General features: G+C 46.7%; 1 protein-coding gene and 1 non-coding gene across 15 annotated transcripts in view; both read left to right on the forward strand.

Moving 5' to 3' along the window:
- SPRING1 (SREBF pathway regulator in golgi 1) overlaps window positions 1–23,778 on the forward strand; it is a 321,466-nt gene that overhangs the window by 137,138 nt on the left and 160,550 nt on the right. The window contains exons 6-7 of one of the 14 annotated variants that reach the window (XM_073790127.1): window positions 18,922–18,964; window positions 19,342–19,672. The exons of 11 other annotated variants lie outside the window; for them this stretch is intronic. In XM_073790127.1, coding sequence (XP_073646228.1) covers window positions 18,922–18,964; window positions 19,342–19,369 — 71 coding nt within the window. In that variant the 3' untranslated portion in view covers window positions 19,370–19,672. Of the gene's footprint in view, window positions 1–18,921; window positions 18,965–19,341; window positions 19,673–23,778 lie in introns of those variants that run through there. 2 more of the 14 variants (XM_073790113.1, XM_073790129.1) reach the window with 2 other exon arrangements.
- On the forward strand, window positions 9,643–9,748 carry LOC117307773 (U6 spliceosomal RNA). Its single transcript, XR_004521650.1, has one exon. It is a non-coding gene; the product is annotated as a U6 spliceosomal RNA (small nuclear RNA).

Here is a 23,778-nt window from a genome sequence, read left to right on the forward strand (position 1 = left end):
CCACCACCAAAGTATGAGTGTTCCAATTTCTCCACATCCTCCCCAACACTTGTTACTTCCCATTTTATTTCTTTTATGATAGCATCCTAGTTGGTGTGATGTGGTACTTCATTATGGTCAGATTAGATAGTAGCAGGTAAAAGGAAAAGATTTCACATGAAAATCCAGAGCAACAGCTTCTCTTGAGAAAGGAAAGAGCTGTCAACACTGGGACTGCATTCGGGAGAAGGCAGGCATTGTCTGAAGCTCAGTGGCAGCTGCCCCTTCAGCGGGGGTGTCCCTTCTGGGTCCTCCACAGGCCCCAGCCCGCCTTAGCGTTCCCCCAACTCTGAGTCAGCTGCTGCTTCTCATCACACTCCACCGCTCTTTTTCTTAAAGAAGAAACCGGCACCCATGTCTCCATCAAAAGTGAGGAAAAAGAGACTCGGAGAGCCCTGTTGTTTTGAAGTAGAGGAAGACCCGCAATTCTCTGTGGAAGTGTTTCATATGCGCCTGCGTCATTTACTCATTTCTGCCACCTGGTCCCCATGGGCATCTGAGCGGGTGACACACCCACAACTAGCTCTGTCCACTGTCCTTCCTTAGGGGTGGTGGGGAGGGCAGAGCGATGGCGCCAGGACTGTGCCCTTCTCCCAGGCTGACGCACCCAGGCCAGCCTGGGCCTTCCTGGGCTCATACACATGTGGTCCTTCTGCCTGGCACTTTCTGTCCTGCTCTTCCCCACCCAGCCCAACTCTGGTCCTTCTCCAGGTCTTAGCGTAAGCGCTGTTTTCTCCAGAGTCTTCCCTGCTGCTCCAGAGCACATCAAGTATCCCTGCTGTGTGTCCTTGCAAGACCCTGGACTCCCCCCAGGTCCTCGGCACAATTATCACTATCTATCCCCTACAGGAGTTCTTCCCTTTGTAAAGTGTGGACCCCGATGCACACATGCATAGATTCACACGTCCCGGTTTAGGCCACAGGCCCAGCGCTTGTCCATCCCAGACCCGTCTCGTGCCTGCCTTCATCTAGGGCCGCCACTGTCCCTGCTTCCCGCGGGCAGCGACTCCAGTGTGCACAACATAAACTTTCCAACCCACTTTCCAGTGCTTATGAAGCATGCATAATGTTGTTCTTTGGGCGTGTATGTTTTAAATTTATGTCACTGGGGTTGTATCATAAATCTCAGTCTAGTTCCTACTTTTTTCATCTCACGCTATGTTTTTAAGATCTATCCATGGTGATATATGCAAATCCAGTGTATTATTTCTGCCTGATGCATATTATTCCATGATCTGCATTTATCGGATGTGGTTTATCTATTTAGCCTGTCATGGACAGGTAGGTCACCTCTGACTCCTTGCTTTGACAAACCTGGCCTCCACCAACATCCTCAGGCGTGTCTCCTTGTCATCCTAGGCAGGGGTGTCTCTAGGATACACACCTGGGAGAGGCACTGCTGTTTCATATATTGTTATGGGTTGAACTGAGTACCCCCCACAAAGGTACGTTTGAAATCCTAACCAAGAGTACCTCAGGATGTGACCTTGTTTGGAAACAAGGTTGCTGCAGGTGTAATTAGCTAAGATGAAGTCATATTGCAGTAGGCTGGACCCTTAATCCAGTATGACTGGTGTCCTTATAAGAAGAGGGAAAACGATGTGAGAAGACAAAGGCAGGAATTCAAGTAATGTAGCTGCAAGCCAGGGAGCACCAAGGATTGGCAGCCATCGTCAGAAACTAGGACGAGGCAAAGAAGGATTCTACCCAGAGTGTCAGTGGGAGCGTGACCCTGCTGACATACAGCCTAGGTCTGTATTCATAAGCTTCTCTGAACATTTGGAACTAGAACTTTCTCTTGATGGTGAATACTGGTAATTTGGATCACTCTCATTTACAAACAGACTATATCCATCCATTCATCCATCCATCCACTACCTGTACATCCATCCATCATCTGTCTGTTAATCCATCCATCTATCCATCCATCCATTTATTTCTCCATCTATCCATCCATCCATTTATTTCTCCATCCATCCATCCATCCATTATCTATACATCTGTCTGTCATCCATTCATCCACCTATTTATCTATTATTCATCCATCCCTCCCTCCCTCCCTCCCTTCATCCATCCGTCTATCCATCATCCATCCATCCTCTCATACCACAGATTTTTACTGGGTGCCTGCTCAGTTCTGGATTCACAGTAACGAACAAGACAAACAGTTCTTTGCCCTCATGGAACTCATCATTAGTGGGGAAGACAGACATTAAACTAACAATTACTTAGATACAGGTGTGATAAGCTCTGTAAAGGACAAATATAGTGCCTGTGAGAGCAGAGAATGGGGGGACTTGGCAAAGCCTGGGGGTCATGGAAGACTTCACTGCAAAGGTGACATTGAAGCTGATGCCTGAAGGATGGGTAGGGATTGGCCAGAGGAAACATGGGCAGGAAGGGCCTCCCACACAGAGAACAGGTGTGCATAGTTTGAGATTGGAAAGCATTTGGTGCTTGTAAAGAAGTAAAAGCAGGTCAGCATAGCTGGAGTGGAGGGAGGGTGGGAAAATGCCTGAGACGTGGCTCAACAATTGGCTGAGCCAGTATCCCTGAGTGTCCTCTAGGGACTTGTGCATCGGCAGGGAAGAGCCCCACAGTAGATTAGGAGTAGGAATTACTTCCGTCCACATGGCTCACTTCAAAGCCAGCTCCCTTATTAGTTTGCTGACTAAGAAATGGGCTTAACAATATCCACTCCATAAAAGAGGTGAGCAATGAAACAGTACTCCATAAATGCCTCAAGGCACCTAGGAGAAAACAATTGCATAAATCCATTCATTTTCGCCATTATTTTAAAAATCCCACAGGTTAGTAACGCACACAGCAAAAGCAAAGGAAATGGCTACCCTTAGCATTTACCTGGTTCTGGTCTTTCTTGGGGACTAAAATATGGCTTTTAGAGGCTTGTCTCATTTATCCTAGAGCAGGACTATGAAGTGATAAAGGTGGATCATTACAGATGAGGCAGCGAAGGAGTTGAGAGGTTAAGTTACCTGCTAAGGTCACACCACGAGACGGGGAAAGACGTTGGGGAAGAAGACAGGCTTCCTGCCTCTCGGTCCATTGCCAGACCCCTTACAGCCAGACCAGGGAGGAATTGCTTCTCTCCATAAGTGGGAATACCACTGAGAGCTAATTTCTCCCCACTAGATCCACAGAATGGAGAAGAGCACTTGACCTGGAGTCTTGTTCTTGGGGTGGTCTGTCGTGCAGACTGTGAAAACTATCAGGGAGCCGTCATATTTCCATTTCTCTTGGGCTGCTCCTGTCCAGAGAGAGAGAAAGGGAGCCCCAATCAAGGCTGGAAGAGCCAGCCTGCAACACATCCACTCAGGGCTGTCAATACTTGGGTTTTACGGACACCCAGATTCAGAGGCAATAGCTTAGTGCCTCTTCATCGATTTAACTATCATTTCAGGTCCATAGCTCACAGCTAGAAACCAGCCTGCATAAAACCTCACATTATGGTGCTTCTGTTCTTCTTAAGGACACTACATTCCATTAGGAAAACCAGACTGTTAGGGGCAGGCTTGATGGACGAGCCTGATGTTATTATCTCGCTGAACAATTACAGGGCCAGCCTCTTAGAGGGGGACTCCCCAGTACACACGTAGGATTTGGTCGACGAGATGTGCAGAATGGAGGGAAGGGCTGAGAAGACCCGGGCACTCAACCCTTTAGTGGGCATCCAAGTTTACTCTCAGAAGTCCTTAGGGAATGGTGCTTCAGAGAGAGACCTTTCTTCTGACCTAACTTCAGAGTCCAAACAATGAAAATTAATTACTGAACAAGTATGGATTAAGTGCCTGCTCTATCTAGACCCTGGGCTAGACAGCAGGGACCTTTAGAAGCTTTAAGCTATGGTGTGGTCTGAATGTTCTCAGCATCCCACTGAACATGCTGCTCTGGGTGTTCCCTGCCTGTTTGATCCAGGTTGGTACTAGAGATGAAACCTATTTGTTATCTGTGGTCTGGGAGTTCAGAGAGTGGTCAAGCGAGGCTCTTTGATAAGGTGGAATGGGCTAGGCTTTGAAGGACAGGCAGAACAGAGTTGAGGGGATTGGGGTGTCTGGTAAGGCAGTATTTTGAGACAGTCCAGTTTTCATCCATTTCCATCTTCCATCCATGGACATCTTAGCTTATCTGGGACATTGGTGAGGCCACTTAAGGGCAGGCTTGTAGACATCTGCTTTGCAGACACACAACAGAGCACACACATGGAGCACGCACACACACAAACACACACAGAGTATATCTATTCTGGGCATGCTCATTAGCAGCTAACTTTAATCTTCTTTAACGCTTGCATCTCAAATCCCAAATACTTTAGTGTGTGCTGTCTATGAACACACACCAAAAATAGTTCTGGGTAGATAAACACATTGAGCCAAGAGGCTGTCTGATTGCAGTTTGAGTCGCGTGAAGTCACTGCCTCCTAGATCCCTTCAGTGCAGCCGAGGAAGGAATCTTAACACAGAATATCAATAAATAACTAACCTGAACCGCACCTCCTCCTACCCACTGCGGCCAGCAACCCATGCAGCTCACCACCCCCTGTGGGAAAGCCGAGATGCTCTGTCCCTAGGCCTTCGGCAGGATGTGTCTGCTTGAGGGTCTGACCATGTGGCTGAAACTCACTGTTTCTTGCGCCCAATTCACCCCCTGCATTGCACACCTAATTGCAAGATGCAGCAGCTCTTGCAATTAGGTGTGCAATGGCTGCAAACTTGCATCGATGAAAGAGTTGATGAACGTCAGTGAAAAGGAAAAGTTGACGGTGCCTTTCTGCCATCTGCCTCTTTCCTTCCACATTGCCAAGTACCTGATGCTGGCTGCTGACTTGATATATTCATCGTTACAAGAATTTAAAAGTTAAGAAAAAAAAGAAAAAAATTACAGGAGTGTGCAGCCTTGTCCTCGTCCACCACCCACAGAAGGAAGGACCCAGTGTCATTTTGTAGTGGGTGAATGCTGGCCCCCCACAAAAGGTATGTCCATATCCTGACCCCCCAGAACCTGTGAATGTGACTTTATTTAGAAAAAGTGTCTTTGCATATGTAATTAAATTAAGGATCTTGAAATGAGATAATCCCGGATTTATCTGGGTTGGCCCTAAATCCGATGACAAATGTTCTCACGAGACACACAGAGGACAGACCCACAGGCAAAGGCCACGTGAAGACAGAGGTAGGAAGTGGAGTTGGTGGCCACAAGCACAGGAATGCTAACAGCCACCAGGAACTGGAAGAGGCAAGGAGCAAAAATCTTCCCTGGAGCCTCTGGAGGGAGCACAGCCTTACTGCCACCTTGATTCTGGACTTCTGGCCTCCAGAACTGTGAGAGAATAAATTCTTATTGTTTTAAGCCATGAAGTTTATGGTGATTTGTTTTGGCAGCCCTAGGAAACTCATACACATTTCTTACTGCATTAATGGAAAAGCGGGCCAAGTTAAAAAAAAAAAAAAAAAGAAGAATGGAGAAGCCAATAGGATTTAAATAACAAGTTGCATTTATGGGGCACTTAACATGCCAGGTTCCTGCTCAAATTAGAGTGACAGAACTGAGTTTGTACCTGGCAAGGTGAGCCCCAGAGCTCATGCTTTTAGCCAGCTACCCTATACTTCTGGAAAAGAGTGGGAGCTGTATTTGGAAAGGGAGATGGGAGGGGAAATGAGAAAAGTTAGATCTGAAAGAGAGTTGGGGAGAATTTGAGAGAGATGTGGGGGCCAGGTGCTGTGGAAGAGAAGTACAAAAGTTCTGAAGTTTTGCTTTACATTATAAATAGGATTTTTTGGGTGTTCCCTGAGAAATTTGGTAAAGATTTAAATTGCTCTCTAGTTAAGTTTTTTTTTTTTTAAGAAAAAATTTTTACATGACATCATGACGAGACTTGCTTATGTGTTACCTGTGTTTTGTACAGGATACTTTTTCACTCGTTTGACATTTCTTTATTCCCTGTGCTCTGGCTTATCTGCCAAAATCTGTGCTAGGTGCTGGGCAGACCTGCAGGTAAATGAGAACCAGACCCTGCCCTGGGGTGCTCAGCTCATGAGGTGGGCAAGGTCCAGCAGACGAAGGTCCTTGAGTTTGGACATCATTCTGTGGGCAGTAGGAAATTTTACGCAGGGGACGAAATTGAGAGAGAGTGAGAACTGGCTCTGTGTTCCCCAGGCCGCTGTGAATCCCTGCCCCCTCTGACCTTTAGCAGCTGGTGGCTAAGTGGATAGACTGATAAACTTGCTAGACTACTGAGGATTAAAGAGTTTCCCATTAAGGTGACACCATCGGATTTTAACTTTTTTTTTTTTTTGGCTGAGCCGCGCAGCTTGCGGGATCTTAGTTCCCTGATCAGTGATTGAACCCAGGCCCTCGGCAGTGGAAGTGGGGAGTCCTAGCCACCGGACCACCAGGGAATTCCCAACATCATCAGATTTTAAAAGTTTTTTTTTTTCTCTAGGCTTTTTTAGTATGGGGTGGGGAGGGAATGGGAAATGGGGCGTGGAGTGATGGTGACTGACTTTCTTCAAATCCTATTGCCTTGATGGCCCCTACTGAACCCAGTTGTAGGGTTGGTCCTGGCTTTCAGAAGATATTTACCTTGACAATATGGACAAAACCAGTTTCTATTCATCTTTGCGATTACATGGGAGTCACATGGGAGGTGATAGTACAGCTCTACGTTAATAGAATTCAGACCATGATCAGAAATTAACCTTGAAAGCCCTTGGAGAGACATTACATTGGAGGCTGTCGTGGTTTCTTGCAGTCAGTCCAGCATAGCTGGGTTTCTGTGGAATTGGAGAAGGTTGTTGATTGCTCAGTTGAGCACCAGATGAAGCTGGCCAAAATTTAGAGGCTGTGTTATATGAAAACAGCAGATATTTAAGCACTGGACTCATACTAAGGGCTGAGAGGTGCTTGGAGCTGAGACTACTGCATGGACCCCAGAGAAGAAAGGCAGGTGAACCCTTGCCTGGCACTTACATGTATTTGTTCTATCTTTTCTCTCGTTATCATATTATTGTTATTATTACTATTCTGCTGAGTCCCTATTGTTGAATGAATGTACAGAACACAATTGCATACATTGTAGGACTAGACTATAGTATAAATTTTTCTTAAAAGTTCTTGCCTTTCACTATGAGAGTTATCCTTTCTCAGAATAAATTTGGCCGGCTTAGCTGTCCGTGTGGCTCTGCTGAGGGATTACAGTCTTCCAGCCAAGTTGGGTCTTGTCCACAGTGATCCAGAAGCCAATTTTCTGAATAAATCACAAAAATGCTCCAGAGTTGGTATATTTACCCAAAAGCTCATCTTCTCTTGCTATGCACACATAATAGTTGTGAATGTACTTTGCATTTTGCAGTATTTTATATAGTGTGGCATTTCCCAAAGCGTGGTCTGGGGAACACCAGGGTGGCGGAGTGTTCTGTGGAACAAGAGTTTCCTGGGCGGAATACGGTTGGAAACTACCTTCTTTTGGATGTGTATTCACACGTCAACTGAGTCTGAAGTAAAGACATCTGGGTAACTTGGTTTAATGCAGCACTGGCCAAATTTGGTTGCCCATGGAATCACCCTGTTTGGTGCACTCTGGCAGCCAGAAGCACAGGGGAGGGGCAGGGCAAGAGGTGGCCAGGCCCACCCTGGGTTTCTCAGGCCCTGGGGCAAAACTGAGTTGGAGGGTGGGAGACTAAACTGGATGTTTCATACTGGCCAGACCTGGACGGGACTTGTTAATATTGGAAGCTGGCCAGAAAGCTATAGGATATGCCCAGGCTGCCACTAAGGGCTGGGAAAGGGAGATTTGTACGAATATGGCTGATAACTGTCTTTGGAGGAAAATTCAACCCTTTTCTGTTTGTACCCATTGGGTTCAATAACCTGTTATAAAGAATAGGGTTGAGTAGCATCCCACCAAAATTCATGTCTACTTGGAGTCTTGAAATGTGAACCTATTAGGAAATAAGGTCTTTGCAGAGGTAATTAAGGTGATGATCATACTAGATCAGGGTGGACCCTAAATCCAACAACGAGTGTCCTTATAAGAGATGGAAAAGAGGCACACAGGGAGAAGGCCATGTGAAGACAGAGGCAGAAATTGGAGTGATGTGGCCACAAGCCAAGGAACGCTAGGAACCACCAGAAAATGGAAGAGGTGAGGAAGGATCCTCCCCTAGAGCCTTTGGAGGGAGTGTGGCATGGCCCTGCTGCCACCTTGACTTCAGACTTCTGGCTTCCAGATCTGTGGGAGAATAAATTCCTGTTGTTTTGAGCCACCAAGTTTGTATTGATTCATGATGGCAGCCCCAGGAAATTAATACAAGCCGATGCTAGTCTCACCCTTGGGTGCGACAGGATTTCCACACAGCCTGAAACTGTGAATCAGATACATCCCTGTTGATGAAGGCGTAATGGATACATGTGAACTCGAGACCTGCTAACTTCTGCACCAACGCTGGATAATTAGTTAGAGGCTGCGTGACAGTCTTGAGGGCTCCATGCAACGTGGAAGAGGAGAGATTGCAGAGGAAAGGGGCAATTTTAGGGACACTGAGGGATGATGGGGTACAGGGAGGGCAGGTGAATCCCATGAACTGTGAGAGGTAAGTCAACTAGAAAAGATGTGAGGAGCCTCTTGTTGGCAGACCTGAGAAAGAGTGACTCAATGAAAAGACACAGCTGGGAGGTGCCTCCAGGCTGGGTCCGCAGTGAGTTGCCAGGTCTGGGACCTCAAAGGCCCAGGCAGCCCTTTTGCAATTAATCATTTGTGCCCAGGGTCAGCCTGACATTCCAGTGGACTTGGAGTTACTTCTCATACTGTCATTTAACCTTCCCAGAGCTCAAGTCTCTGCTGTATGACCTTCAACTACTGGCTCCACCTCTCTTAGCCTGTTTTCTGACCTACAAAATGGGGGTAATAATAATTTGAACTTTGTGGGGATTATGTGAGATAATGCACATGCAAGACGCTCCACAGGTTCGTGGCACATGGCAAATACTTGCTTTGTTAGCTACTAGTACTGTTACTGTTCCTGTTTATGACCTGTGATCCTACCTACCAGCTTTCACACACTGAGCACTTACTATGTGCCTGACAGCGCTGAGCACCTTACATGTTTTTAATTCTCACAACAACTTCAGGAGGAAGCAATTACAAGTACTGTTGACCCTTGAACAATGCGGGTCCGCTTACACAACCAATTTTTTTCAGTAAATACTACGGTACTACACAACCTGTAGTTGGTTGAATCCTCCGTGAGGAGCCATGGATATGAGGGCCACCTGTAAAGTTATGTTCGGATTTTTTGACTGCACGGGGGTCCGTGCTGCTAACCTGTGCAATATTCAGGGGGGCTGGGGGAGGACAGGACATTGGCCAGGTTCAGATGGCAAAACCAGGATTCAAAGTCAAGGCCAACCACATGCAGAGTCCAGGCTTTTTACTACTGAATCTGAGAGTACACCGGGTGATTTTATGTGCTACACCGGTGAAATTTTTACTTATAATAGTTATATATCTATTCTATTTCCTATTAGAAAAATACAGTTTTCCTATTTATAGTAGTGATTAAATTTTCCTTTTAAAATAAACATTCAGTGCTCACTGCAGCACCACATATCCAAAAAATTGGAACATACAGAAAAGATTAAACTGCCCCTGCGAAAGGATGACATGCAAATGTGTGAAGTGTTTCATGTTTTTACAATATTATATGTCAATTATATTGAAATGAATGAATGAACAAATGAAGTAAACTTATTTAGCAGCACTACTCGCAATAGCCTAAAGGTAGAAAGAGCTCAAATATCTATCAATAGATGAAACAATAGACAAACTGTGGTGGATGTAGACAACGGAATATTATTTGGCCGTAAAAAGGAATGAAGCACTGACACATGCTGCAACATGGATGAACCTCAGAGACATGATGCTAAGTGAAAGGAGCCAGACACAAAAGGTCACATCTTATATGATTCAATTTATGTGAAACGTCCAGAATTGGCAAATCCATAGGAACAGGAAGCAGATTAGTGGTTGTGAGGGGGTTTAGGGGAGGTGGGTATGGGGTCTTATGTTGGAGTGATGGAAATGTTTTGGAACTAGACGGAGGTAGTGGTTACACAACACTGCGAATGTACTAAATGCTATTGAATTGTTCAGTTTGAAATGGTTGCTTTTATGTTATGTCAATTTCACCTCAGTAATTAAACAATTATTTAAGTTTAGAGAAGGAAATTAATTTCCTTAAAAATTAATTTATTTAAAGAAAAATATGAAGTAAATCATAGCACAGGGGGAGAGCGAAGGTGGTACTTAGAAAATATGGCACTGTGTTATGCGTTAAAAGCGCAAGGCATCTCCTTAAGGGCCAAGTCTGGCAGAGTCTGAGTCTTGCCCTCCTTTGTTTTTTTTTCCCCCTGCAGCCAGCTCAGTGCTTAAGAAATACTTGTTGAGTTCAGCGCAGCCTGGCTTAGTTAATTGAGTTAAGGCGAGCTGAGTCGTACTGAATGCACCAGCTGGCTGGCCTGGAGGAGATCCAAGTTGAAGATGTTAAGAATCACACTAATTCAATAAGCGGCTGCAAGGTAGTCTAAGTAATGAGCCCACGCGCCTTTCCTTACCCAACTTACCCGTGTTGTGCCGGCACCTTAGGAGCCTTCTCTTCCTGAAGTCCCCTGTGTGTGCTTGCTGGAGACACCAGGCAAGAGAGTGTAGGAGAGGAGGTAAGGGGGCATGGAGAACTTTCTGTCTGTGTACAGGTACGGCTACCCCCACACTCATCACGCACCTCACGGACTACCTAACCGTCAGCTCGTGCTTGACTCTGACTGCCTGAGTTGGAAGCTGGCTGAGCACCTTGGAGAAGTTAATTCATCTCTCTGCACCTTTGTCTCCTCACCTGTAAAACGAGGCTAATAATAATACCTACTGTATGGGGTTCTTGGGAGGATTCGATGAAACAATACCTGTCAAGCGCTTAGCATACACTTTTGGGAACATTGTAAGCACTCAGGAAGGTTAGCTATGATGATTAGCAGTGACCAGCGTTGTAGAGAGGTGGGTTTGAAGTATGTGGCAGGGCTGGTGCCTGGAGACACGGGAGGACAAGAAGAGAAGTTGTTTGTAAATATCTTAAACAGAAGCACATGGCTTACTCACGTAAGTTCTTCTGGGATGCGATGTAAGCTCCCAGTATGAGGCAGGAGTAGCAGAATCTGGCTGTTTTTCTCCATTCTGGTGGGATTTTACCTACAGAGAGTCCCCAGCGGCTGCCTGTACCTGGAGAGCAGAGAGAAAGCCACACACAGTTTCCCTCTTTCTGCTGTCCTCTGGGAAGCTGCTCCATTCTGCATTCTTGGCTAACCAGTCAGTGAAGTACCGCAGAGGTGCATGTGGTAATCTCTTTCCCGAATCTCTTTCCCACCCGCAAGGCTGCACATTGGAAGGGCAGGACATGGGAATCCCAAGGTGTGATTTCCCAGACTATGCATTTTGTTGCTGCTGCCCGCCTGGCCTTGGTCAGGCTCCTGCCTCTTTCTGGCTATTGTTCCTCATTTATGAATGAGGGAGAGGGCAAGTGTTGTACAAAAATCACTGATTTTCAAGCTGTAAAAATATGAGGAGCTGTCTGATAAAATAAAATTGTTCAAGGGAACTGAATATACAAATGGACACAAGAGTTGCCACATGGTTGGAATAGGGGCGGGGGTCCTATATAGTCCCAGACGCTGAGCTTCTGTCACCCATCCTCCTTGCTTCCCCCTGCTGTCTTCCTCCCTCCAGCAGTGCCCAAGATGCATGTTTTGAAAACTGCCAACTGGAATGAATTCATGGGGTAGGGGCAGGGCTGGAGTCCCAGGTCTGGATAGAGCGTGAGGGGGTCCCCGAGGTAGTCTCCAGCAGCCTGGAGGAGGTGGAGGGCAGATCTATGTGCAGGCTTGCCTGCCCATGTCACCCTTGGCAGCATGACATGGGAGTATAGGACACCATGGCTTTCTGCCCGCCCATCATCCATTCCTCCTGATAGGAGCCCTGATATGCTTTGGGGGAACCACTCACTCTCACTCCGCCCCTGTGGGTTAGCTAGGCTTCGGCAGTGAGCACTTGACTGGGCTCTGGGCGATCAGATCATTCCAGCCCCCTTGTCCTGGTCATTGGTTTAGCAGTGGGCAGCTGAACCTATCAGAACCCACCAGACATGCCCCTCGGACTTTTACAGAGGCAAGCAAGAGGAAGCCTTGACTTGACTCTGCGACGATGTACAACAGGTGGAGAGAGCCAATCTCAAAATGAAAGCAAAACAGGGAAAAGCAGAGCTGAAGAGATGGGGAGAGGCAGATTCCTGAAAACTTAAAGGAAAGCCTAGATCCTGCAATGCCTGAAGTTAATGAGAAGCAAGAAGCCCTTGCTTCTCGGTTAAAAACTTCAATACATTTTTGATCTGTCTTAAGTCCATTCAAGTTAGGAGTTTGTCATTTTGCAGCTGAAACCTCCCGACTACTACAATGGGCAAGCTTTTCACCTCCGTTAAGTTTCAGTTTTCTCATCTACTAAGTGTCTCTAAAAATCCATAAACCTCACCTTTAATGGGATCTATAAACACATGTATTTTATCACAGCAGCAGTAGCAAGACATTAGCAAGAGTGGTTAAGTATTTTGAATATTTATTAGTTCTAAGGAAAGCAAAACAAGAGTTGGTTAATATCAGTTCACTTTGTTCTCTAAAGGGGGTGGGGGGAGCAAAAGACAAATAAATGTCCATTATAAATGGGAATGGAGAAAGCAGGAGCAGACCCCATATTAACGGGAAAATGCCAGGGGAATGCATGTGAGTCCTCAATTTTGGATTTTTTCAATTAGATGGTGGGGAAGAGGTCTGCAGGGGACTAAGCCTCCTAGAATTATGCAGGTAGGGCTGAGCCCCAGGGAGACCCCACCAGTATAAGCAGGTAGGGCTGAGCCCCAGGGAGACCTCCCCCAGCCCCGCCCCGCCCCGCCCAGGCTCTTGAGGCCAGGGAAAATCTAGAGGAAGAGTTGAGACGGATTTGTCTTAGAGCAGAAGGTTCAGAGGCCTGAGCTCTACAACTGTGGATGAGCTCCCAACAAGCCACTGCAGCTCATGGCCAACGCCATGCACGTGGCCAAACCTTCCCTGACAGACTCAGGCTAGCCTTTTGTGGCCCATAAGAGCTGTTTCTGGGGACTGCCAGCTCAGAACACTATTGTGGTCTGCTCAGGAACCTTTGAAATCGAAAGCCCCCAGCTCCCCTTGTCACTGCTGGTGCACATAAATACAACCAGGGGGGATTTCCCACGGAATTTTTTGCAACCACTCAAATGTTTCATTTCCCATTGTTTGCCAGCCCCTCTCCGAGCCTCAACTGTCAAAGCAGCAGCAAACACAGGCTGCTTTTCCCTCAGGACCCCACGCACGGCGCTTGCTCTTGCTCCCGCTCCACATCGGGAAGCTGGCGTTGGCAGGATGTGATGGGCTCGGCCAGGGAATAAGGTCTGTTAGTCAACTAGTGAAGCAAGTCAGCAGAGGGAATACCCGGCCCTACCCAGCCCAGCCTGCTGGGGAGGCACAGCTCTGTGCCATCCCCCTGGTTATTAGTATAATCATGGGGACTAATAATTATATTTATGGGAAGAAATCCCTTCCACAAATCCAAAGCACTTGACCAAAATATACAATGCAGCTGTTAATTTTTTGCTTTTAAAATATGAACTTGAATCATTTTTTTCCCTGACCCAGCATGTGTTAATGGAATTCTAAGTTGTATTCCATACATCAGTGCTTAGAAAAGGCCATCTTTATTGATTGAAAACATCTGTTTTAGACAGGCAGTGTGCTGGGCATTTGGGGGACCCAAATACCATAAGGAGGTGTAGAGATTTCAAGGCAACATTGGGTGGAGAGTGATAAATGGGAAGTTTATCCAGGGGATGTTGGTCTGAGGGGTGGGTAGGAAGCCAGGCAGACACGTCTGTGATCTGTCACCAGCTGGCACTGAGTACACATAGTATGCGTAACCCTGGGCACCCACGAAGCTGATTCTGTGAGGGTCAGGGATGGTGAAGATACCTGTAAACATCCGTTTACCAGGGCCCACCCTCTGCACCGCAGAGATTACCCTAGTAATGAATTTACTCATGTAGCCATTCATTCACTCGTCCATTAAAGCCACGGATATTTACTGATTTCTTTAGGATGTGCCAATTTGAGGCTATATGTTGGGGACACAGAGATAACCCAAAGTCAATCTGGTGCCTTTCCTCTTAAAGTTTCCATCCCAGTGGGGCAGACAGCCATTAAACAAATACCTACGTAGAAAAATAAAGAAATATACAATACAATAAAGAACAATCAAATACCCATGAGAATCTTCGTGCTCCTCATTTACTGATCTCCCACTCTATGCCACATGCTGTGAGGGCCACAAATTTGAATCAATGCCTGTGCAGCAAACCCCAAAGACCAACCAGAACTCCTGACAGAAAGAGGATGGACCACGGTGACAGTGGCACTTTGCAGTTTACATGGCACTTTTTACACCATGGGCACTCTGGATCCTGCCAGCAAGGCTGGGCTGGCTTGTTAAGGAGTTATTCCCTCCACTTCCCATGGGAGGAATCTGAGGCCTGGAGAGATAAAGGGACTGGCCTGCCTGAGGTCACACGGCTAAAAAGGCCAGGAATGCTATGCCTGTTTTTACAACGACAGAAGCGGAAGCAGAGCAAGGTGGCCATTTTATTTTCCCAAAGTCACACTAAGACACACTATGTGTCAGAGCAGAGGGAACATAAGTGCAAAATTCTACCTGGAAGGAGAACAGATCCTGAGACAGGTGAGTCTCAGAAAGTAGAGACTGAGGAAGATAATAACACAAGACGTGAATTCCAACTCACATCTCTTCGAACGGGACCTCTCCTCTCGGCCTCCCGATGAGTGGGTTTTCGTGTGGCCAGAGCGTGATCTGAAGTCACCGGAACTAACACTTAGCGACCCCTCTGATATCCCAGACATCACAGGATTCCTGCGAGGAGCATATTAAAACTCCCATTGTCCAGATGAGGAGGTTGAAACCCTGACCACACACAACTAGACAGTAGCAGAACCAGAATGTAAACTGTGGTCCCTCTGATACTGGGACCTGTAGAGCTTCTGATACCCAGAGCTGCCTCCCTCTGGGGGCCTAGGAGTCCTGGCAACAGGATGCTGGAGGAGGTGGCCTGCAGAGGCAGGGCCCAGGGGTTGAGGCTGCAGTGCTGCCCAGGAATGCAGCCTAGCCCGCCCACTTTTTAACACAGTGGCATCCCTGACAGACACCCTTGTCCTTTTCCTGTGCTGGCCTTCGTAACACAATAAATAAACCCTGAGAGAAACGTGACCTGAGCCAGGCAGTAAATGATGGCACTGTCAGTTGTACACGACTGTTGAAACAAACACAGACTGTAATCATCGTGCTGTACGGGGAGAAAGACATTTGGCAAATGAGATTCCATTTTCACATTGGTTTGTGCTGAGCATATAAATTTCCTGCGGGCCGGCCAGCGTTGGGGATGTGTAATTGATTGCCTGCATTATAATAAACAAGCCGTGACAGGTGATCATTCATCATATTCCGCTGAACGTTCCAGCACACCAGAAAACGGAGGAAGAGAGGGAACGCGCGAGCGAAGGCAGAGGAGAGGAGGAGCCTGGGGGAGGGGAGAGGGTCGGAAAGACGAAGTATTCCCGACAGACAGAAAGCCAGGGAAGGGGCGGGGGAGAGAATCCGCAGAGCGGGCTCGGGGAAAGTGAAAGCAATTACTATAATTCTTTTGATTATCTAATTTGTTTTTTCTGGTCTTCGTTATGTGACCCTACCCCCATCCCACTCCAACACAGGAGGTCCCCCTCGGGGACTTGGGAAGACACAGAAAATGCTCCTCCCAAGATTGAGGAGAGGAAGGGGAAAGGCGAGGTGGGGGGAGGGGCCGTCTAGTTGTAACCGGAGTAGATATCGGGAAAACCTCGGGAGGGTGCGTGCGTGTGTGTGTGTGTTCGGGAAAACCTCGGGAGGGTGCGTGTGTGTGTGTGTGTGTTCGGGAAAACCTCGGGAGGGTGTGTGTGTGTGTGCGTGCGGGAAAACCTCGGGAGGGTGCGCGCGGGAAAACCTTGGGAGGGTGTGTGTGTGTGTGTGGCGCGAGTGTGTGCGGGACTCAGCTTCGCCTTTTGCTCTGTGATGCCTCCAATCAGATGGATGGGAACCCGTTTTTTTTTTAATAAAAAAATTTAAAGCGTTTTTGAAAAAAGAAGTGAAAAGTTCCTTTTATTGAAGGAAAAAACAGAATCCAAGTTGGCACCGGATCTGGTTCCAGAAGCCTGTCATGTGGGGCTCTCACTCCTCCCCCCTCGTCCCCCAACCCCGCCCCAGCCCCAGCCTCTCTCGGCCCTTGGCCCGGGGCTGGGGTCGAACAGGACCTGTTAGGTAGCACCCTCCTTTCCAGGAGCTTCAACCTAGACCCGAGGCGGAAGCACATTGGCATGTGAAGGACAGAAAGACAAATGCAGAGCTCTCGAGGCAGCGCACGCATTATATAAGTACTTACATTATGCAAAAGCCAAGGCCCTCAACAAGGGAGTGAGTGAAGACAGGGGACAGGGAGGGATTCGTCTCCCCAGTTCTCACCCTGTCAATTTCTAGCCCTCCCATCCTCACCCATCAAATGCCCTCTCATCCCCTCTCGGGTACCAAATGCTTAACGCAGGTGGGAGCCTCCAACCCTGGGAGCTGGGAGTTGAGGGGGCGTGGCCAGCGCTAAAATAGGGGGCGGAGACTGGGTGGGGCTTAGCCAGGGGCGGAGCCCGCGCTGGAGTGGGCGGGGTGAGTACAGAAGAAAGACAGTAACGTGATCGGCGACTTTGCTTCTCATCTCCCACTGCTTCCTACAGTCCTCTGTCTTTTTACCCTAGCTTTAACAAATGTAATCTGTTACTTTGGAGATCATTATAAAGTCGCCGCTTTTGGAAAATCTGTTCAAGAGACCTGCCTTCTGAAAGCTGTGACATCAGCCCCAGCGGTGTGGGCTGCCTTCCCTGGGTGATCTATGTGGTCTTTGAAAGATTAACAGCTCCTTTGGGTCTCCCAAGAATCCCGGAAGAAAGCTAGGGCAGGTGCCGTTTTCTCAATACGCTTATTTCTTCCCATCTCCACATAACAATTTATGAAATGGATCTTAGGGTCCCGATTTTTACAGGGGAAGAAATGGAGACACGAAGAAATAAAGTTACTTGCTTAAGATCTGGCAGCAAAAAGAATAAAAAATTGAATCCAAGGGTCTTCTTCCTGCATGCTTTCCAGACTCCCTGTGAGGACACATACTTTCTCCCTTCAAGCCCCATGAATGATAAGTGCACACATGTACGTGAGGGAGAAGAGTTGGGTCTGTTTGGAATGGCCAAGCCCTCCTGCTACGTATCACTCAAATTTGCCCCCTTCTCTCCACCACCACTGTGCCCTCTGGTCCAAGCCATCTTGCTCCTGGACCATGCTCCCACCTCCTCAGGGGTCCCCATCCTAACACTGTTGCCCACTCCCATCCATTTTCCATCTGCAGTCAGGATGATCTGTTCATTGATCTCAGCATGAAAACACCATCCAGGTCTTTCACCAGCTGGCTCAGCCTACCTCCCTAGCTCCATCTTTTATTATTATTATCATTATCATTATTATTATAAAATACACATAACATAAAATTTGCTGTTTTAATGATTTTAAAGTGTGCAACTCAGTGACATTAAGTAGATTCACACTGTTATGCAGCCATCACTACTATCTAGTCCAGAACTTTTTCATCACCCAAACAGAAACCCCTTACCCATTAGAGGTCACTTCGTATTCTGCCCTCCCTCAGCCTCTGACAACCACCAATCTTCTTTCTATCTCTACGGGTTTCCCTACTCTGGAAATTTCATATAAATGAAATCCTACAGTATGTGGTCTTTTATAACTTCTTTCACTTAGCATAACGTTTTCAATGTCCATCCATGTTGTAGCAACTTCATTCCTTTTGATGGTTGAATAATATTTCACTGTATGGATAGATCACCTTTTGTTTATTCATTGATGAACATTTGGGTTGCTTCCAACTTCTGGCTATTGTGAATAGTGCTTCTGTGAATACTTGTGTACAAGGTTTTGTTTGAACATCTGTTTTCAGTTCTTTTGGGTATATACTTAAGAGTGGAATTGCTGGGTCATATGGTAATTCTATGTTTAACTTGTTGAGTAACCACCAAAACTCTTTTCCACAGTGACTGCACCATTTTACATTCTCACTAGCAGAGTACAAGGCTTCCAATTTTTCCACATCCTTGCCAACATTTGTTAGTTTCCTTTTTTGTTTTTTAATGGCCATACCAATGGGTGTGCCTAGCTCCATCTTTTAGTTCTCTTCCCCTCACTTTTACTTCTCTGGCCTTTCACATCCTCAAATATACCACTTTTTCTTAAAAGGGAGCTTGTATGTACAGTGACTTCTGCCTTCCCTTGTCTCCAAAGCTAGATCAGATTCCCCAGTGATGATGCATCTAAGTGCCATAGCCTTCCTTTCATCGGTCCCAACTTGGTTATGAATTTACACTTCCTGTGTGATTACTAATTAACATCTGTCTTCTTGACTTGACTACAACCTCCCCCCAGGCACGGACAGTTCTGCTTTTGCCATCCTCTGTATCCCCAGCACTTAGCACAGTCCCAGGTAGATTCTTGGTGCTCAATAAATACTTGTTGGATGGATGGATGAACAATGAATGAGATCCAAGTTTGGGTCCTGCGTCCTTATGAATTTCTCTTTTCTTTTTTTCACTTCTCCGTGGAGTTTGTAGGTCTCCATGAATTACAACCTGAAAAGCCTGCTCCATCCGTAAGGTATGTGGAGGCTGATGAGGTTCTGGTTGCAGAATGCATACTCACTAACAACTCCCTTTAGAGCCATGGTGATTCTGGCCCGGGATTCTGAGTCTTGCGTGGGAATTGTGCTGATTCTGCCCTTCAGTGCTGCCGAAGGTTTAGGAGCTTGAAATATACGTGCTTGGTGTAAACATGACCTCGGCATGACAGGGTGATCCCTGTGTTTGCCAAGCCATTAATTTTTAAGTAATAACAGCCACCACAACAAACTGCATTTCCCCCACATTCTGAGTCATTCTTAAGGTCAGAACTATGGGATGGTATGAGACAAAAACCTTATAAACTAGACTGTAGTGGTGAGTTCTCTGCGTTTACAGCTCTGCTCCTACACGCAGGTCCAAAGAGCTGAAAATAGAGGATTAAAAATTCATGCAGCTACTCTCTTCCAAGGAATTCCAAATGCTTAGAAGACGATCTTTATCCCGCGAAGTCATCAGCCTTCGGATGTCACCATGCCCGTCTTGAAGACAGGGAAACAGAGACCCAGAGATGTGAAGCGACTTTGCCAGGGCCCCCCCGATATGGGAGCCACAGGCTCAGGCAAAGAGCCGCCTCTCACCCATCTTTCTAGCCCATGCCCTCTCCATTAGCTTGATTAAGACAACTGATTTATTCATTCTCGGTGGTTGAGAGGGGAAAAAAAACCCAACATGCCATTTGTGTGATATAAATATCGCTGGAAAAAGCTTAAAAACATTGTGTCATACATATTTCCTTAATACCACAGTCAATCACACATGTCCAAGTGCACAGTTCCATCAACCGAGGATGGGGGTGGGGGGAGACCCAGGAGAGACTTAGCTCTGAATCCTCAGTCCCAGCTAAAGGTACACTGGCGATTTTCTCTTTAGTGTATTGCCTTTAAAAAACCTCCTCGAGGTCTCAGAAGCTTGATGTTGGGCCAGAACATGAGTAGGCAGGGAAGCAAGGGTGCCAGGGTGCCTGTCAAACTGGCCAGTTCCCAAAGAAAAGATGGGGATGGCCATTTCTCATTCAGTGTGCTCCCTGGACTCACAGAGGGATTTGGATCTCAACGTGGTTCCTCTTCCCCCGCCACGCACCTCCCCCCCAACGCCCACCACCATCATCAAAAAGCCTTTAATCCCAGTGATTCTACTGTTAGGAATGTAGCCCAAGGAAATAATTAAAGACGTGTAAAAAGACTTAGTGACAGGATGTTTCTCACAACACATAGACTATGGCAAAAGATTACAAACAGCCTCCATAGCCAACCAACTATAGCTGATTGATAAGTAAATCGTGTGGTTCATCCCCTAAAACCCTGCTCAGATTTAAAAAGAAAAAAAGACTAGAAGGAAATAAACCCAGATGTCCACAGAGCTTGTCTTTGGGTGTGGAGATATGGGTCATTTTTCCCTTTCCTATAGTAAGCTCTTATTTTGGGGTGATCTATTCAAATTTGGTTGACTCTACTGGAAGCTTTATGAAATCACTAAGATTTAGAAGTCATAAATGGAACAGGAAGGGACATAAGTAAAGGCCCAGAGGTAAATCAGTGTCAGGGAGGAAGCAGCCGAACTGCAGTGGGAGATTCCAAATGCTGAATGCTGAGAACTGCGGTGGGTTTGTGGGTTGTGGACAGACTGTGAATCTTTTGAAAGCCAAGGAAAGGAAAGTATACTGGATGTGACAGGCACTTGGGAGCCAGTGTAGATTCTTGAACAAGAAAAGACATGGGCAATTCCAGGTCAGACCAAGGAGAGATAGTCAAAGAAATGAATGAGCTAGGAGTGAATCTGGTGGTCTCATAAATCTTTTATGGAAGGATCTGATTTCATTGGTTTGGAGGTAAAGCGTTTTGGAGAATAGCGAAACTCTAAAGTAGTCTTGAGATTGTTTTCATTTTACAGATATGACAACTTGAGCCCAAAGAGTTAAATAAATTGTTCCCAGATCCACAGCAAGATGGTGGCCAAGTTGGGACTGGCAACTAGGGGTCCTTATTCCCGGCTCCAGTCCCAGCCCACCTCTTTGCTGCCTGGGATCCCAATTCTGAGATGTTAACCATGTGTACAACTTTCTAGGAGAACCAAAGACCCTGGCTTACTTTCTGGAGTCCCACATAAACCTCCATCTGTTCATTCATTCATCTGTCCATCCATCCATCCAACACTTATTAAGCACCTATTAGGAGACAGACATGCTAATTGTTAGAGTGGGGGTAGAGAGGAGATGATGATGGCACATAGTAGGTGCTCAATAAATATTTGTGGAAGGGAAGGAGGGAAGGAGAGAAGGAAAGAATAGTTCCTGCCCTCAAGTCACACAAGATCTAATTCAGGAAACAGAACCTTATGTGCCGGGTGAAAGCCATGCTTTCACGGAGATGTGAACTCATGTACTGCAGCCCCAGGCAAGATACATAACAGAACCAAACCAAAAAGAGTCGACTTCCTCTTCTTTTATAAGAGGACTTAATTCAAATAGCATTTATGGAGCACCTATAATAGGATAGGGATTAAGATTGTCCCTGTTTACACATGAAACCCAAAATGGCCAGGAGGAAGGATCTGTGGAAAGTGAAAAACCAAGGGGTCACCAAGCGTCCAGAAAGGACAGATGTTGTTTGTTTCTTTGAACAGCTTTGACTTCTTTTTCACACTCCAGCCACTTGGTCTGATTTTCCTTTGGTTACTGGTCCTGGGGTCCTTGGCTCTGGTCTGCTGGAGGGTGGGCCAAGCTCATGCCACAATCAGACCCTCCCATCAGCCCCACCCTCCTCCATTTCCCTTTTCCAGTTATTCAGGCTTCTCAGGCCATTGCAACCTCACATTGCCAAGTGAACATAAATCAAGAGGCCACAGCTCCCGGATCTTTGAGAAATGGGGACTTTGCGGAGCCTTTCCAAGGGGGTGCATGGGGAAGGAAGGGGAAAGAGGCATAAAGAGAAAGTTCCATGTGGTTCCTTTAATCACTGGGTGGAAGGAGAGAGGAGAAAGTTCAAATAGAGCCCCGCAAGCCAGGCCGGGAAGCCAGCTCTGAGCTCCACTGTTTAAGCAACTGCTGTTGGCATCACTGAGGTTTGTCTTGGCCCAAACCTGTCCTGGGAAACAAGAGAAGCTCATGCTCTTGGAATTTGCTCCCTTAACAATTCACTCAGCAACTCAGCTTTGGTGGACAATTTTTTAACAAAAAGAAAGAAAGAAGAAAGAAAAGAAAAGCCATGCAACCAATGGTTAGATATGCACTCCCCAAACTCATCAGCTTGGACCGGGCTGGGAGGAAGAGAGAAACTTTCTGAGCTTCCCACGGGGAGCCTCTCCCAACTGTGAACCTCCACTTCCTAGAGTGGGATCCTGGGTGAGACAGAGCGAAGCAGCAATCTGGAACATTGTGATTCAAATGCTATCCATTGAACTCTATGGACTTTGGAGAGAGGCACTCGATAAACAATGAAAGTGCAAGGTGGCTCTCAAACAGTTGTCTTTTACTGAGTGCTTTCCATGCACCAGCATTGTACCAGAACTTTCCATCCCTTGTCTCATTGGGTCCTCACAGCCACTCCACCAGGGCATATGTTTCAGTCCCACCGCACAGGTGAGAGAGCTGAGTCCTGATCTGTCACTGACCCGCCCAAGGACACACAGCTAATGAGTGGGGGGCATCCAATTGTGAATCTGATCCCCTATGACAGCCCCACCCCCAGTCATGCTCTTGACCACGCTGCCCTCCTGCCTTTATTTGTTGCTTCATCACCACGTGTCATCACCGTACCTTCTCGGATGACATGGAAAAACTGAACAGGCGTGCACTCAATCACAGGACAAGATAGGACAGTGACCCCAGGTGGCGTCTTCCCAGCTTGGTTACTGAGGTTCTCAGTAGCCCTGGCCGCTTATGGAAAGTAGCACAGTGTGTGGAAATGCCACTGGATGAACATGGGTTCGAAACCTGACATCCTCAGACCCTTTGCAGGTGCATGGGTGCAATTCAGGGGTCCATGAGTTTAGCTGGGGAAAAAAATGACATCTCTACTTTCACTAACCTCTAGTAGAAAGGCAGCATTTTCTCCTATGAGGAATGAAGGTGACAAACCCCTGTAGCATCAGCAGTTCCTGTGACTTCAGCACACGTGCAAATCACAGAGACTTTCCTGTCACTAACAGTTGTTGCAAAGATATCAAAATATTGTCTGTGCTCCTCGCAACTTAAAAATTGCAGTAGTAGACAGACCAGCATCTAGATCTTGATACTTAAGGCATAATAAAGAAGCTCGTATAGTACCGTTCCACAAACTCGCGTTTTCATATTCTGATATCTGTATTATAGTATAATTGGTTTCCTTTGCAATCCTATGTGCTTTATTTTATGTAGCCTGATTCTGAAAAGGGGTCCCTGGCCTTCACCAAATTGCCCAAGGGACGCATCCGTGGCCTATGCCTGGGAAGCTGAGGTGAGGCTCCTGTTCTTAAAAAGTATGCAGTCTAATTGGAGAGTGAGACAGATACACATACCAATATTTAAGATGCAACCTTAAGTGTAAAAGAAAAGAGTAAACTCTTTGAGGGCAAGCACTGCATTTTTTAAAAAACATGCTCTTGAGGGGTGGGGTAAAATATATATTCTTTTTTTGTTTTATAAATTTATTTATTTATTTATTTATTTTTGTCTGTGTTGGGTCTTCGTTTCTGTGCGAGGGCTTTCTCCAGTTTCAGTGAGCGGGGGCCACTCTTCATTGCGGTGCACGGGCCTCTCACTGTCACGGCCTCTCCCATTGTGGAGCACAGGCTCCAGACGCGCAGGCTCAGTAG

This window comes from Tursiops truncatus, chromosome 13, assembly GCF_011762595.2.
Source record: "Tursiops truncatus isolate mTurTru1 chromosome 13, mTurTru1.mat.Y, whole genome shotgun sequence".
Lineage (NCBI taxonomy): Eukaryota > Metazoa > Chordata > Mammalia > Artiodactyla > Delphinidae > Tursiops > Tursiops truncatus.